The sequence below is a fragment of the Poecile atricapillus genome, chromosome 22, assembly GCF_030490865.1.
Source record: "Poecile atricapillus isolate bPoeAtr1 chromosome 22, bPoeAtr1.hap1, whole genome shotgun sequence".
NCBI lineage: Eukaryota > Metazoa > Chordata > Aves > Passeriformes > Paridae > Poecile > Poecile atricapillus.
Genome location: NC_081270.1, coordinates 6,460,793 through 6,476,266, shown reverse-complemented (window position 1 = coordinate 6,476,266; position 15,474 = coordinate 6,460,793). Strand labels below are relative to the sequence as shown.

Here is a 15,474-nt window from a genome sequence, read left to right as displayed (position 1 = left end):
GCTCAGGGTAGTGAAATGTCCTCCTTCCCTCCTCTCCCCTCATCCTTGGGGGCTGAGGCTCCCCAGGGAGAGCCTGCTGCCCACCATCCTCTGCTTCCTCCCTCCCACCTTTGCTTTTGGTCTTCCAGCACATCAGCATGCAGGAAATCACTGTTCTGGTTTCCATGGAAACCCCATCATGCTGGGGGGGCACCCCCAAAATGTATCAAACAGTCGGTCTGGCACAGCTTTGGTGGTCCCACGTGTGGCAACCCCCTCCTGAGCTCCCACACAGCCCCTCTGAGCCCTGGGCTCAGGAAATCTGGGATGGAGGGAGGAATTCTGCTGCCAGAGGAACATCACTGCCTCTCTCCTTGTCTGCCCAGAGAAGCTCTGGCTGTCCCTGGATCCCTGGAAGTGTCCAAAGCCAGGTTGGACAGGGCTTGGAGCAGCCTGGGACAGTGGGAGGTGTCCCTGCCATGGCTGGGGGTGGCTCTGGATGAGGTTGTTTAAGGTCCCTTCGACCCAAACCATTCCAGGATTCTTTAGCCAGGACTGAGCAGCAAATCTGGCTTTGGTCTGAACCCTCTGCTCAGCTCTGCACACCCTGCTCCAACCCTTTCCCCCCTCATGCCGTGCTCTCACCCACTCCAGGTCACCTGAATGCTGGAAAATCAGCCCTTGGATGAGGGTCAACCCCACCACAGCTCCTGCAAAGGTGCAGAGAGCCAAACACACCCAAAATCACATCCCAGAGGACCCACCCTGCGTGCTGGGCAGGTCCCCATGTGAATATTTTTGCCTGGGAAATCCTGGAAAGAGCAGCCACGGTCTAATTCAAGAGAAACAAAAACAAACTGGGATCACTTCCATCTGTGCCAGACAGCAAAACTTTCAAGAAGAAGAAGGGAAAAAAAAAAATCAATTTAAAAAGATCAGTTCTAATTATAGGGTATCATGAAGATCCACACGCTCAGATTTGTCACTCTGCTTCCAGATTAGCCCTACACATGGTGACAACGTGAGTGAGCACTGGGCAGAGCCACATTCCTCTCCTTCATAATCCTCTCTGGAAAGCAGAACAACCAGAGAAACTCACTGAGGGTGAAGCAGAGCCTCCTGCCATTTCCTTTTATAGAATCCCTACAAGAAAAGCCCTCCAAGATCATCCAGTGCAGTCATTAACCCAGCACTGCCAGCACTGAACACGTCCCCAAGTGTCACATCCAGCTGTTGTTTGAACACCTCTGGGGATGGGGACTCCACAGCTGCTCTGGGAGGCTGTGCCAATGCCTGACCACCCTTCCCATGAAGGAATTTCCCCAATTTCCAGCTAAATCTGCCCTGGCACAACTTGAGCCTCTTTCCTCTTGTCCTGTTCCTCATTCCCTGGGAGCAGAGCCTGACCCCACCTGGTTGTCCCCTCCTGTCTGGGAGTTGTGCAGAGCCACAAGGTCCCTCCTGAGCCTCCTTTTCTCCAGGCTGAGCCCCTTTCCCAGCTCCCTCAGCCTCTCCTCACCAGACTCATGCTCCAGACCTTCCCCCAGCTCTATTCCTGTCTCTGGACACGCTCCAGGAAGGTCCCTCAGGCTGGGATTTGCCTGGATGGAAAAGCAAGCTGGAGAAAACCTGGAGATTAATCTTTCCTACAATGCCTCCCTCGTTTCTCATTCTTCAGCTGGTGCCACAGGTTTACTCCCAAGGTGTAAACTGAGAGTAAAACACCCCCATTCCTGTCTGCATCCACGTGGGAGCTGAGGAAGGTGAGGGTACCTGTGAAGGATGTCCCCACACCAGGACAAACAGCACTGCAAGGGCAAAGGGAGGCAGCCTTTAATCCATCACTGGGGTGCACTGTAGGGAAAGGGGAATGAGAAGCTCCTCTGTGTATGAGTCATTCCCCAAATGTTTCTTCTATTCCTGTTTTCCCCGTTTTTCCTCATCCTGTTTTATTAATGAGGCTGCACGGATGCACTGAAAGGCTCAGAATTAATTTTGCCCACCGTGCTGCAAGGAAAGGTCTGCAGCAGGAGTATTTATTATTATTATTATTATTATTATTATTATTATTATTATTATTATTATTATATATTGTATTGCATTCTATTCTATTCTATTCTATTCTATTCTATTCTATTCTATTCTATTCTATTCTATTCTATTCTATTCTATTATTATTATTTTAGTATTTTTAAATAATAATAAGAATTATTATTATTATTATTATTATTATTACTATATATTCTATTCTAGTCTATTATTATTATTTTAGTATTTTAAAATAATAATAATAATTATTATTATTATTATATATTCTTATATATAATAATATATATAAGATACATCTATTATTTTTATTATATAGATTAATTATATATATAATATATGTAATTAATAATAATATTAATTATTATTATAATATATTCAATTCTATTATATTATATTCTTATTATTTTAGTATTTTTAAATATTATTATTATTATTATTATTATTATTATTATTATTGTTGTTGTTGTTGTTGTTGTTGTTGTTGTTGTTGTTGTTGTTGTTGTTGTTGTTGTTGTTTTTTAGTATTTTATTATTATTATTATTATTTCCACTGGGATAAAGCCTCCTGAGCTTCCTGCCTTCAGCTCTGGGAATCCTCTGGGTGATGGATGGCATGAGGGAGCAGCTCCAGCACTGCCTGGGCACCCTGAGGAATCTCCTCCTTCTCCTTCCTTGTGATCCCTGAGAGCCAAAGGTGGTTCTGGAGGATCCCAAAGCATCTTGGTGGGAATGAAGAGAGAATCTGCCAAAATAATCCTCTGGGATTTCACCTCAGCTTGTGGCAGCAATATGGACACTGCAGAACTGCCAGCACGGCATGAGATGAGGGGTAAGGTGAAAGGAAGGGGAGAGAAAAGCTTGGGAAAAAGAGTTGTTTTCCACTGAAATGTCTCAGGATCAGAAATTGCAGGTTAAAGGTTTGATGTTTGATGTTCCACACACACACACACATGGACACTTTGGGTGGCTGCTTGGAGCAGCAGCCCCCTTCCATTCCTTCTCCATGTCCCAGGGGGCTGCAGACACAAAGAGGAACAGATGGGAACCACTCCCAGCTGCCCAAGAGCCAACACAGCCCCTTCCTGCCTCCCCCTGGAGAGCCCAGGCCATCAAAATGCAGATCTGGGGCATTCCATGGAGTGTGCTGATCCTGCAGCCACTTCAGAAATCACTGCAATCCTTGCCAAAGCCACCCATGCTGGGAGAAAAGCAAGAGTGTCACTCTGCTCCGCTTCAGGATGCACTGGAATTCCCAAAAACCTGGAGGCTTTGGGCATTTTGATGGTTTGGATGACAAAGCCTTTCCCAGGTGCTCATTTATTGTTCACTGTGCTCCTGTTCCTGTCCAGCTGTGGGTGTAACAACCACGGGGCTCTTGGGATTGGAATGTTCTGGAAGGAAATTGCTGGCTGTGGTTTCAGCCTTAACAATGGTCTTGAACACAGGGTCTCTGTGAGCTCCAGAAGTGCCAAAAGACTCTAAAAGTAGGAGGTTGTCATTGTTGAAAACTGTTGGAAACTGTTGAAATGCCCCAAATCCTAAAGATATTCCCTGAAAATGCAGTTTGAATGTGCTCCTGGTCACAGGGTGTGGATTTCCAGGGGGGCTCTGGCTGGTGGTGCAGGGTCACCGTGGTACCCACAGCCTCTCATGGAGCTGGGGACCACCCCAACTGCCTGGGGAGCAAAATCCTACACCCCATTCCCACTGGCCAGCTGAAAACATCACTTTCTGCACAGGTCTCTCTGGTTTCTGACACAAGGAGCAAAGCCAAAATCCCTGGGTTACCTCCAAGGACTCTGTGAAGGCTCCAACACCTCGGCAGGTGTCGTTTCAACACGCTGAGGACAAGAAGAGATCTCAGTTTTTGAAACTCTTGCTGCACAAACCTGGAAAGGCTTCACAGCTTGTCACAGTGTGTTCACACAGGTCCCCTTCTGAGTGCCAGCACGCAGAGCTGGTGGCTCCAGGCCTGACCACAACCTTTTCCTGCCTCCTCCTCCTCCTCCTCCTCCTCCCAGGCTCCTTTCCAGGCCCAGCTCATGCTGCTCCCTGTTCCTCATTTTCCAGTCTTCAGGAGCTGCCATCCTGCAAAATTCCAGTTTCCCCACTGCTTGGGCTCCAGCAGAAGCATCCAAGGCAGGTGGGCAGGATGGGATGGAGGAAAACTCATCCCATGGGAGGAAAACTCATCCCATGGGAGGAAAACTCCTGCTGGAGCACAGAGCAGGATGTGGTTCAGACCTTCTCCTGCTTCACCTCTTGGGGAGCATCCAAAGAAGGTCCTGGAGGATGGGGAAGGGTCTGCAGGGGGAGGCAGGAGGTGTTTAAGTTCCAAAAAACCCACACAAGGACTGGGCAGCACGCAGCAGTGGCAGCAAACTCAAGGTCTCCTTCAAAAAACATAATAAAAATGGGTTTTCCTTGGCCAAACCTAATTAAAGCTCTGTGTTAACAGAGCCATTGGATGAGCTATGAACACTTTGATTCCATTTCCCAACCTTTATGGGGACTTTTCTCTACACTTCCCAGTGATAGATTATGTTCTTGAGGCATATGGGGAACAATAACGAGTTTCCCTGGAGCTAATTAAGCTAATCATGGCTTATAGATTAAATTCTCTGTAAGGTTTTTACCTTGTGTGGCTAAAATCAAAGAGCTGTGCTCTTACTGAGAACATCTGACTCATCTGACATCAGAAAAACTTGAAATCAGCGTAGAGAGTGTCGGAGGGTATTTCCCAAAATTAAATGTTCAACACAATCTCTTGGCTTTGGCCCAATTTGCTGAGAAATTTCAAATGAAAAAGAAAAAAAAATATATATATCCTCAAAAGCAGTATTTTCTCCAATTTTCCTCAAGTTACATATGATAAAGAATATTCTCCTCTTCCCCATAAAACTCCAGCACCGTGAGGAATTAAAGGAAAAATCCTCCAAGATCTCTGAGCGCTTTCAATCAAAGGAAAAAAAAAACTGATGGCAAAAAAACACATTCCCTTCATTTTATGGCAATAATGAGTTAAAATCCTGGAATCCTGGGCCTGAATCCCAGCTATTCATTCCAGCTCCTATTAATGTTTACCACTTTTCTCAGAAAAAAAAACATAAAAAACCCAAAAAAAGGGAGAGGGAGAAAGGGAGGCCAACGAAGGAGAGAGGAATAAAATAAATGCTGCTCTCCCACCAGCACAGGATGCTGCCAGAGCTGCTATTCCCTGCTCACATGGGTGTAGCAGCAGGAATGTGGTGTTTGATCCAAAATGCTGTTTCATCTGTAAAAATAAGGCAGGGGGAGATTTTCTCCTGGGTACACAACAGCTCCAGGTCCCTGTGCCCCAAGGGGACTCACTCACCTCCCCACATCTCCTTGCTGGCCCCAGCACAACGGTGTCACCCTGAAAACTCAGCTTCTGAGCTTGCTGACATGGTTTTGTAAGGACTTTCCCAGGACAGTAACTGTAAACATAGATATGTGGACATTCTTTCTGTTCCACGTCTTGTGATGGGCATCTCTCATGGCCAGTGCAGTGAGAAAGTGTTATCCTGACCATCCAATCCCTGGCTGTGGTCAGAAACCTATAAATCCTGGGAGGAAAAATAAACTTTCTCTTCTTTCACCACACCTTGAGCTGTGTCTGTGTGATCTATTCATCTTCAGTGGTAACACAATGGGATGGAGCAGAAGGGGGCAGAGACAATCCCTGCAGCTCTCTGTGATCCTCAAGGATTTCCAGCCCAAAGGATTGTGACACCCTGAGCAGAGGGATGAAGGGATGGGGAAGCAGCAGCTGGGGCAGCCAGTGGCAATGCAAAACTCCAGGTTTCTCTGAGGAATGGCCATCATTTCCATCATTTCCATCATTTCCATCATTTTCATCATTTCCATCATTTCCATCATTTCCATCAGGAAACTGCTACTGGGTTTTTTCTAGACCTGAGATCTCCATCTTTCCCTCCAACCCAGGGGGTTTGTGACCTGCCCACACGGGAAAAATGAGAAGATGCTGTTCCACTCTGCTTTGCTATGGGCTGCCCTCAGGTCAGCTCATGCATCCTGCTGAGGTCTTCCCCACATCATCACAGCAGGGCTGGGAGAGCTCTGCAACCTCCTGCTGCTCAAAATCCCCTCTCACATCCTGGAAAACCTCATCTCCTCCCTTCCTCTACAGAGAAAACACTTCAGTGGGTCTCAGCCCATTCCTTGTCTGGAAGCAAAGTGAGAAGGGAGCTCTCATTTCCTTTTTTTCCCAAGAAGGTGCATTTCCTATTCCCAAGCTCCATCTCCCTCCTCTGGCAGCACATCTCTGCCCCACTCCTGGACCATCTGTGACCCTCCCTGTGAGATCAGCATCTCCTGGGGCTTCACACTGCCAGGAAATCAATGCCTCAGCCCCCCTGTCTGACACCCCCTTGCTCTGCCAAGCTCCCCTGGGTCCCCTTCCAACCTCCCAAAGCCCAAACTCCAGGAGGAATTTGTGCAGGACAAGCAGCAGGCAGGTGTGGAGCGGCTCCCAGTCAGCAGCTGCAGTCTCCACCACGGCCCTAATTGGATTCACACCATGGAGAGGTCAGCAGGAAGAATCAAAGCCATGGAAAGAAAGAAAGAAGCTGTATTCTTGCTTCCCAGACAGAGAGGGAGGAGAGGGAGAAGCCCCAAAAGCAATATCCAACAATGCCACCGAGCCCTGGCCGGCTGGGAGCATTCAAATTGTCAACAAGCCTTGTAGAAAAGGCAGACAAATTCCTGTTTTGTACTTGGGAAGGAGCCAGGTGATGTAATCATCTTCGAGGATGATGGTGGAATACTTTCCATTCCAGCAGGAACTCAGGATGTTAAATAGAAGTTAAAGAAGTTAAAGATTGTTAAATCAGCCTGTCAGGGCTGCACCTACCTAAGGGGGTGTGGGGAGAGGGTTGATGGGCTGGGCACAGTCACTGTGAGGCAACAGGGTGTTCTAGAGATGGAGGAAAAAGCTGTTTGCTAAATGAGGCAGTTGTGGCTATTTTAGGATTGCAACGTCAGGACCAGTCCAATGAGGCTGTGACAGCTCCAGGACTGGGTCAGGGAGGGATTAAAGGAAGGTGGGGATAGTGGTGCCAACCTCTGTGCACTTAGGGGAAAACAGATTTAAGGCAAATTAGCCTTGTACGGGTTTTTGATGCAATTACAAGATTGACTGGGGGGGGGAATGGCATTGATGTCACACACCCAAACCTCTGCAGAGCCTTTCCCTGGCTGACACACGGGATATTTTGATTCTGAAATCAGTGGCTCCACCGACACCCTGGGACATCCTCGATGAATTAAAACTTGGCAGGCGGAGGCGGCGCGGCCGGAGATCTGAGCGGGGCTGCTCCTGCTGCAGCCAACAAATGTGGTTCGTGCCTCTGGGCTGTTGAACATTTTTATCAATGACCCAGGAGATAAAAAAAAAAGCCCAAAGTGTTCCCAGTAAAGCTAGCTGTTGACATGGAAGCTGTGGAGTGGTAAATAGTGAGAATGATGGGCTCCCCGTACAGGAATGTGGATTTCAGTACAAACGTGTCCAATCCCACCTCAAGGGACCAGGATGCAGCCCCAGGCTCTCACAAGGAAGGACAAGGATCCTTCAGAAGCACCCAGAGAAATGGCATTGCCAAAATGGTTAAAGGAAGGGGGGGATGCAGGCAGAGGGAAGCTCAGCATCCCTCCCCCCTGGCATGCAGCTGATGGCCATGAGCAGCCTGTATGTGGGGAACTGCATCTGCCAAGGGAAAGGCTAAAGCAGTGCCAAGGGCTGGGAAGAGCCAAAAAAGTCAGCTGAAAAGCTCAGCAGAGAACCAGGGGCCAAAGATTACCCTGGAACAGGCACAGGGAGCACAGGGGTGAGGGGATGGACGAAGCTCTCTGAGGGGGGAGCACCAGGCACAGAGGAATAAGAAGGCAAGGACAACCTCTGGAAGCATTTAACAGGCAGTTCTCTGTCTCTGGAAACATTTCCAGAACAATTGGCTGTATCTGCTCCAGTTCAACCAGGAATGCTTCCTGGAAGAACTCGATTACCCCTAGAGCCTTACAATTTATTGGCTGGGTCCAGCACTATCAGAGGAGGCCCAGACCCCAAACAGGCACAGAGCCATAAATAGCCTCTTATCATGAAAACATCACGTCCTCGTGGGCTGTCACTGTGAGACAGCTCGGACAGACCCTGCTCCAGCACGTCAGGAAGCTGCTCTGAGCTCTCAGCACGTATTTGGTCCCCTCCAAATCCCACCCTCTGTGCTGGAGGGATGGCTCAGGGTCCTTGTCACGCCTGAGCCCATGTCCCCCACACACAGTGGGGTGGTGGAAGGTTTGCTGCCCTGGATGTCAAAATTATGGCAGGGAAGGGGACCCTGCTGAGCCCTGGGGGTCCCTTCAGGGGGGGCCCAGCTCCACCCTGAGCTGCAAAATCAGAGAATTCCAAAATGGTTTGGGTTGAAGGGGCCTTAAAGGTCACCCAGTCCCACCCCCTGACACAGCAGGGACACTTTCCACTATCCCAGGTGGCTCCAAGCCCTGTCCAACCTGGCCTTGGGCACTGCCAGGGATCCAGGGGCAGCCACAGCTGCTCTGGGCACCCTGTGCCAGGGCCTGCCCACCCTGCCAGGGAACAATTCCAGCCCAAAATCCCATCCATCCCTGCCCTCTGTCCATTCAAAGCCATTCCCTGTGTCCTGTCCCTCCATCCCTTGTCCCCAGTCCCTCTCCAGCTCTCCTGGAGCTCCTTCAGGCCCTGCCAGGGGCTCTGAGCTCTCCCTGGATCCTTCTCTTCTCCAGGTGAGCACCCCCAGCTCTCCCAGCCTGGCTGCAGAGCAGAGCAGAGGGGCTGCAGCTCTCAGAACATCTCTGTGGTCTCCTCTGGACTCACTCCAGCAGCTCCACATCCTCCTGATGTTGGGGTCCCCAGAGCTGGAGGCAGCACTGCAGGAGGGTCTCCCAAAAGTGGAGGGGCAGAGAACAGAGAGCCAAGGAGAAGACAGCTGCCAGCCTCAGCCTAACCTGGTTCCTCCTCTTCCCACCAGCTCAGCAGTTCCTCTCCTCCTCAGAAAGACCCCAAGGGATGACAGCAGATGTCTCCAGCCAGAGAGTGTCACCACCAGCTCCTGCATCCCAAAACCATCCCCTGTCACCCCAGCAAGAGCACAACAAAGAGAACACTGAGACCAGAGCTGCCCTGGTGAGCTGGAGAGGAGCCTCAGAGGGGATGAAGGAGCTGGAGAGGAGCCTCAGAGGGGATGAAGGGTGACTGCTGGGAGCCATCAGCTGCTGTCCCTGAGCAGGCACAGGCCGGGCAGGCAGTGTCCAGCCACAGCACAATGGCTGAGCCCAGCCAATGGATACGGCAGGCAGGGAAATGCGCTTCGTGCGCTGCATGGGAGGGACGGCGAGGGGAGGGAAGGGGGGAGGCGCAGACAAAGAACAGGGAGATGGAGAGAAAAGACTCAGGCAGGGAGCAGAAGGTGAAGAGGGAAGGATGGGGCTGGGGGAGATGTGTGTGTGGAGCCTCTCGCCGGAGAGGAGCGGGCAGCGCCCTGCGGGAGCGGCGAGCCGGGCCCGGCGAAATGAAAATCTCTTAACCACACAGAATTGTTAACTGCCCCCAAATCCTTTTGTGCTAGGGCTGCGAGCTTAGAAGAGCTTAAGCTGTTAGATGCATGAACTTCCTCCATAAATATCCCCGGCGAGCGGGCTGGAGCGCTATTAGCCGGATGAAAAAGCCGGCGGAGAAAATGAGCAGCTCCTTCCAGCTGCACGGAGGGGTGGGGTGGGATGTCCATTCCTTGGGATGCTCCTCTCCACCTGGAGCCCTCGGTGGGGCAGGACACATGTGCCCCCCTCCACGCTCCATGCCACGTCCTGTTTGGGTGCCTGAGTGTGTGAGAGAACTTGGTGCCGAAAGCCAGCTAGGATTTGCTTTTGTTTTGCTTCTGGAAAGGGGCCCAGATTCCCTCCCACCCCTGGAAACACGAGCAAACCTGCCAGCCACATGTAGGAGTGAGTCCCCCCCGAGCCTGAGCAGGGACCGGGGGCAGGGATGCACGGATTCATCCCACAGAACCTTCCCAGGCTGAACTGGGATGAGCAGCCCCTTCCCAGCCCTGTGTGGGGCTCACTGGGAGGGCTGGGACAGGATGGGGATGCCGTGGATGTCCTGCCAGCTCCGTCTCTGGCTCCCCTCCCAGTCCCTGCTCCAATTCTGGGGGCTGCCAGGGGAAAATGGAGGGGGTGTCCCAGTCTGGCACAATCCTGGGGTCCCATCCAGCCCTGATTCCACCCCACAGGAGGAGGGGAAGGGAAAGAAGGAATGGGGAAAGCAAAGAGTGAAGGGGAAGGGAAAGAAAAGAAGAGGGGAAGAAGGGAATAGGAAGGGGAAAGGTAAGGAGAATGGAAAGGAAAGGGGAAAGGGGAAAGGGGAAAAGGGAAAGGGGAAAGGGGAAAGGGGAAAGGGGAAAGGGGAAAGGGGAAAGGGGAAAGGGGAAAGGGGAAAAGGGAAAGGGGAAAGGGGAAAGGAAGGAGGAGGAGGAGGAGGAGGAGGAGGAGAAGGAGAAGGAGAAGGAGAAGGAGAAGGAGAAGGAGGAGGAGGAGGAGAAGGAGAAGGAGAAGGAGAAGGAGAAGGAGAAGGAGAAGGAGAAGGAGAAGGAGAAGGAGAAGGAGAAGGAGAAGGAGAAGGAGAAGGAGAAGGAGAAGGAGAAGGAGAAGGAGAAGGAGAAGGAGAAGGAGAAGGAGAAGGAGAAGGAGAAGGAGAAGGAGAAGGAGAAGGAGAAGGAGAAGGAGAAGGAGAAGGAGAAAGGTAAGGAGAATGGAAAGGAGAAATTGGAAAGAGAAAGGGAAGGAGAATGGAAAGGAAAGGAGAAAAGGGAAAGAGAAAGGGAAAGGGAAGGGGAAGAGGAAGGGAAAAGCAAAAGCAGAAGAAGGGAAGGGAAGGGAAGGCAGAGCCAGCTGCCCCATGGAGACGATGGGCTGCCGGCCACCATGTGATTGATGAGGGTGGGGAGCGCGGGGCCGGCGTGCGCCAGCACCGGCTGCACAAACAGCTGCCGAGGTACCGGACCTCCCAAAATCCTGCTGCTGCCCAGACAAAGACACAACCGGCCTCTCCCTCCTCCTCCTCCTCCTCTCTCCCCCCAGCCCTGCCCTGGAGGGAACTGCCCTTTGGCAGTGGCACAGGGAGCTCCCCAAAAAACCCCGGCTGCATCGGAGCAAAGCACTGGGCAAGGCTGGGTCTGCTGGGGGAACAAAAACCAGGCTGAGATGGAGAAGCTGCCATGAATCATTGGGGTTTTCTGCTGTTGCTACGGATGCTTCGCTTGGGAGCTGTAAAACCCCCGTCTGCCCTTGGAGGCAGGGATTAGCTGGGCTCAGTTTCCAGAGTCCTTCCTTGCCGTCCCCATCCCCATCCCTGCGAAGCCTGGCAGACACTTGATCTGCCCGAGCTCGGTGGGAAGAGGCGTTCAGTGGCTAAGCCAGGAGCAGCTGAAATCATGGATATGAAATGATCCCCACAGCACACCAGGACCTGAATTTTGGTGCTGGAGCAGCCCAGCCACCAGCAGCAGCCACGGAGTTCCTCTCCAGGGGCACCACACAGCCTGCAGTCCCTGCTGAGCACAGACTGTCCGTTCTCCTCTCCAGGGGACTGCCTCCCACCACCAGCACCTTCCCCAGGCGTGGTTCTACCTGGCCACCCCTTCAGAGCCAGAGGAGAGGAGACACAGCTCCAGCCCTGGCTCTGCAGTGGCCACTGATGTATCCAGAATTGCTCTCAGAAGCCCTGGCTCTGCTTGGAGCGTGCCGATGCTGTCGGAACCGCAGAGGGATTTGGATGTCCAGCCGTGGCAGGGAGAAGAAGATCCTGTTTGCCAAACCGTGCTTTGCTGCAGCTGCAGTGCCCATCACACAGCTCTGGGGTCCCCAGCTCCCTCCCAGCAACCCCAGGAGCTCCTTTCTCAACCTTCCAAGCCCTCTGGACAGGAGCACAGACATGGAGGGGGTGCCGAGCCTCCTGCTGCCCTGGGACCACAATGGCTCCGTGGTGCTCAGATGAGCTCAGCAGGTGCCCACAGAGTCTGCTCTGAGCATCTCCAGGGGCAGGAGAACATCTGCAGATTCTTTACAGGGTAGGAAACCTCTGGGTGTTGATGAGCACAGGGGCCAGGCAGCTGAGCAAGCCATGACCATGTCCCAGCCTGGGCCATTTGCACCTCACCAGGAAAACGCTGTCGAGAACGCGCTCCCTTCCCACTGCACCCTTCTGGGACCCTGCATTCCCACTCCCCTCATCCAGGAAGAGATTCAGCCCATGCCAAAGCACACAGCAAACCCAACAGTTTAACAGCCCCAATATTTTGGGAGGGAACTGCAAACTGCTGACACGCACCACACGTGTGTGCCTCCAAAACCTGGAGAGCGTGGGGACCTGGAGGTCCCACACAGGATGGACGAGCCTGGGGCAGGAATTGAGGAGCTCTGGAAGGACTCAGCCTCCACACATGCCACCTCATGCCCAGGGAGGTCCCTCTGCAGGAACCAATTACAATTTACAATTTGTAACTACAATTCATGAGTCGGTTTGGGTGATCAGTGAGGGTTTCAACTACACCACATTACAAACTGTAGATTTCATTTCTCAGTGGCCAAACTGATTTCTAAATGATGAACTTGAACTTTCTGGTTTTCAGCGGAGCATCACCTTCCCCCAAACCAAACATTTATGATGATGAGGACCCTGATGTATCCCAACTCAGCACTCACAGCACTGGGTTTGCCAGTGCTTCAGCAGATTGAGTCCATTATAAATTGTAATTGGTTCCTGCAGATGCCAAACACAGATCCCAAGTGCCCCCAGCAGCAGAGGCGGGCCAGTGGTTACCTCTGCAGACGGTCCCGTTCTCCACCGACTCGTAGCCGGCGCGGCACATGCAGCGGCCGATGGGCACCAGCCACTCGCCGTCACCGTTGCAGTAGAGCTTGATGGGCACGTCCACCTCCTCAGCATTGGCAATGCACGTCCCCCTGGCTGCCACCAGCGAGGTGCTCTCCGCCCCCGACAGCGTCTCCTGGAAGACGGCCCCGTTCTGGATCACGCGGGGACATTTGCGGTAGAAGACGCGGACGGCGATCAGGGACATGCAGCCCCCGTAGTCCTGGAAGGCCAGGTAGAAACCGTTCTTGGAGACGGGCCCGAAGCTGCGCACCTCGGTGTTGATCTTCATCACCCGCCCGCCCAAGTCCACCTGCGAGAAGCTCTCATCGGCAGCGATCGTGTCCACCTTCATCCAAGGATTCTCCATCCAGTTCGGAAAAGTCTTGGTGGCCGAGTCAAAGTCCGACTCGAAATAGTAGAGGTTAAAAGTCTCCTTACAGGAGCCTGGGACGTTTGGGATGCTGCTGCAGTCCCGGACAGAGAATTTCATCTCCACATGGATGCGGTGCGCTCCTCGCCTCCGGATGTACTTGGTGCGCAGCCAGTTGTTCTGGCTGGATTCAAAGACGTTGCACACCTGGTAGGTGCGGATGGTGTTCATGTTCTCATCGTAGCCACTCACCTCTTCCCACTGCGGGCAGGACACACACACAGAGTCAAGGGGCTGCACCCAACCCTCCTCACCCCTTCCCATCCCCACTGTGTGCCAAACAGGCTCAGCCAGCACCAGCTGCCCCTCTCTGTGCCCACCCCATCCTCAGCACCTCATCCCAGCACCCCCTGGACCTGCCTGGGCAGGGTTTGACCCCCTGGAGCTGTCTGGGCAGGGTTTGACCCCCCTGGACCTGTCTGGGCACAGTTTGACACCCCTGGACCTGCCTGGGCAGGGTTTGACCCCTGGACCTGCCTGGGCAGGGTTTGACCCCCTGGACCTGCCTGGACAGGGTTTGACCCCCTGGACCTGCCTGGGCAGGGTTTGACCTCCTGTACCTGCCTGGGGAGGGTTTGACCCCCCTGGACCTGTCTGGGCAGGGTTTGACCCCCTGGACCTGCCTGGGGAGGGTTTGACCCTCCTGGACCTTCCTGGGCACAGTTTGACCCCCTGGACCTGTCTGGGCAGGGTTTGACCCCCCTGGACCTGCCTGGGCAGGGTTTGACCCCCCTGGACCTGCCTGGGCACAGTTTGACCCCCTGGACCTTCCTGGGCAGGGTTTGACCCCCTGGACCTGTCTGGGCAGGGTTTGACCCCCTGGACCTGTCTGGGCAGGGTTTGACCCCCTGGACCTGTCTGGTCAGGGTTTGACCCCCCTGTACCTGTCTGGGCAGGGTTTGACCCCCCTGGACCTGTCTGGGCAGGGTTTGACCCCCTGGACCTGTCTGGGCAGGGTTTGACCCACACCATGCCCCAGGTAAGCTCCACACTGAGGACAGAGGAGCCCCTCGAGGTCACCTCGCTGCCACTGTGCCTGGATTCAGGGTCAAGCCTCTGCTGCTGGTGGGACAGCAAGGCCACTGCTCTGCAGAAATGGTTTGAGATGGGGCTGTGCCTCTGGCAAAGGAGCACAGCACCTTTAGCACATGATCCCCACCTGTGCCACTGTGCTTCCAGCTTCCTCAGAAGCCATAAAACCTCCTGGCTGGCTGCAGCCAGTGCCTCTTCCCAGGGGCAGGATGGGACCATGGCCAATCCCACTGTGTTCCCAAGAAGGGAGGTGCTGGGTAAATCCCACTGGAGCCTTCATCCCTGCCCCTTGAAGGGCCAAATGTTTTGGGGCTCCTCCAGCATGGTGTGCTCAGGTCCCAGCCCCAGCTGGACTGGATCTGTGGATGCAGCCATGCCTACGAGCTGTGCCATGACAGAACATCCCTCTCAGCAAGACAGCTCAGAGCTGACGGATTTCCCCATGGGAAGCTCTTCCCAGCTCCCCCAGCTGACTGACAGCCAGCTCTGGAGGCAGCTCTGGAGAATTACAGAAGAGAATATCCTCAGCTGGAAGGGACCCACAAGGATCAAGTGCAGAGTCACCCCAGCAATCCCTCCCTGTGCTGGAGAGCGGTGTCCAAACCCTCCTGGAGCTCTGGAAAGACTTGCCCTTTCCCTGGGGAGTGCCTGACCCCCATCTGGGGGAAGAACCTTCTCCTAACATCCAGTCTAAACCCCTTGACACAGTCCCAGCTGTTCCTTTGGGTGCCACCGGGCTGCTGTGACACCTCCAGCTCTCTACCCTTTTCCCAGGCTGTTTTTTCCCTTGTTGTCTCCATCCTGTGTAGGATGGGGACACCTCAGAGTGAGGAATGCAGGGCATGAACTGCAGCCCGTACCCAGCCACTGCTCCTCTGTGGGGAGCAGCAGCAGGGAAGGGTCTGTGTGGGAGGAGAACCCTCAGCTCACAGAGCATCTCCCCCTGCCCATCTCCTGCCAGAGCCCAGAGCATCTCCCTGCAGTCCCATCCCCACCCAGTGATGCTGGCAGCAGGGACCTGAGTCCTGCTGGCGTG

At 53.2% G+C, this 15,474-nt stretch overlaps 1 protein-coding gene across 4 annotated transcripts in view; it reads right to left on the bottom strand.

Moving 5' to 3' along the window:
* EPHB2 (EPH receptor B2) overlaps positions 1–15,474 on the bottom strand; it is a 128,946-nt gene that overhangs the window by 69,719 nt on the left and 43,753 nt on the right. For all 4 annotated transcript variants that reach the window (XM_058854924.1, XM_058854926.1, XM_058854925.1 and 1 more), the window contains exon 3: positions 12,923–13,607. In XM_058854924.1, coding sequence (XP_058710907.1) covers positions 12,923–13,607 — 685 coding nt within the window. The remainder of the gene's footprint in view (positions 1–12,922; positions 13,608–15,474) is intronic.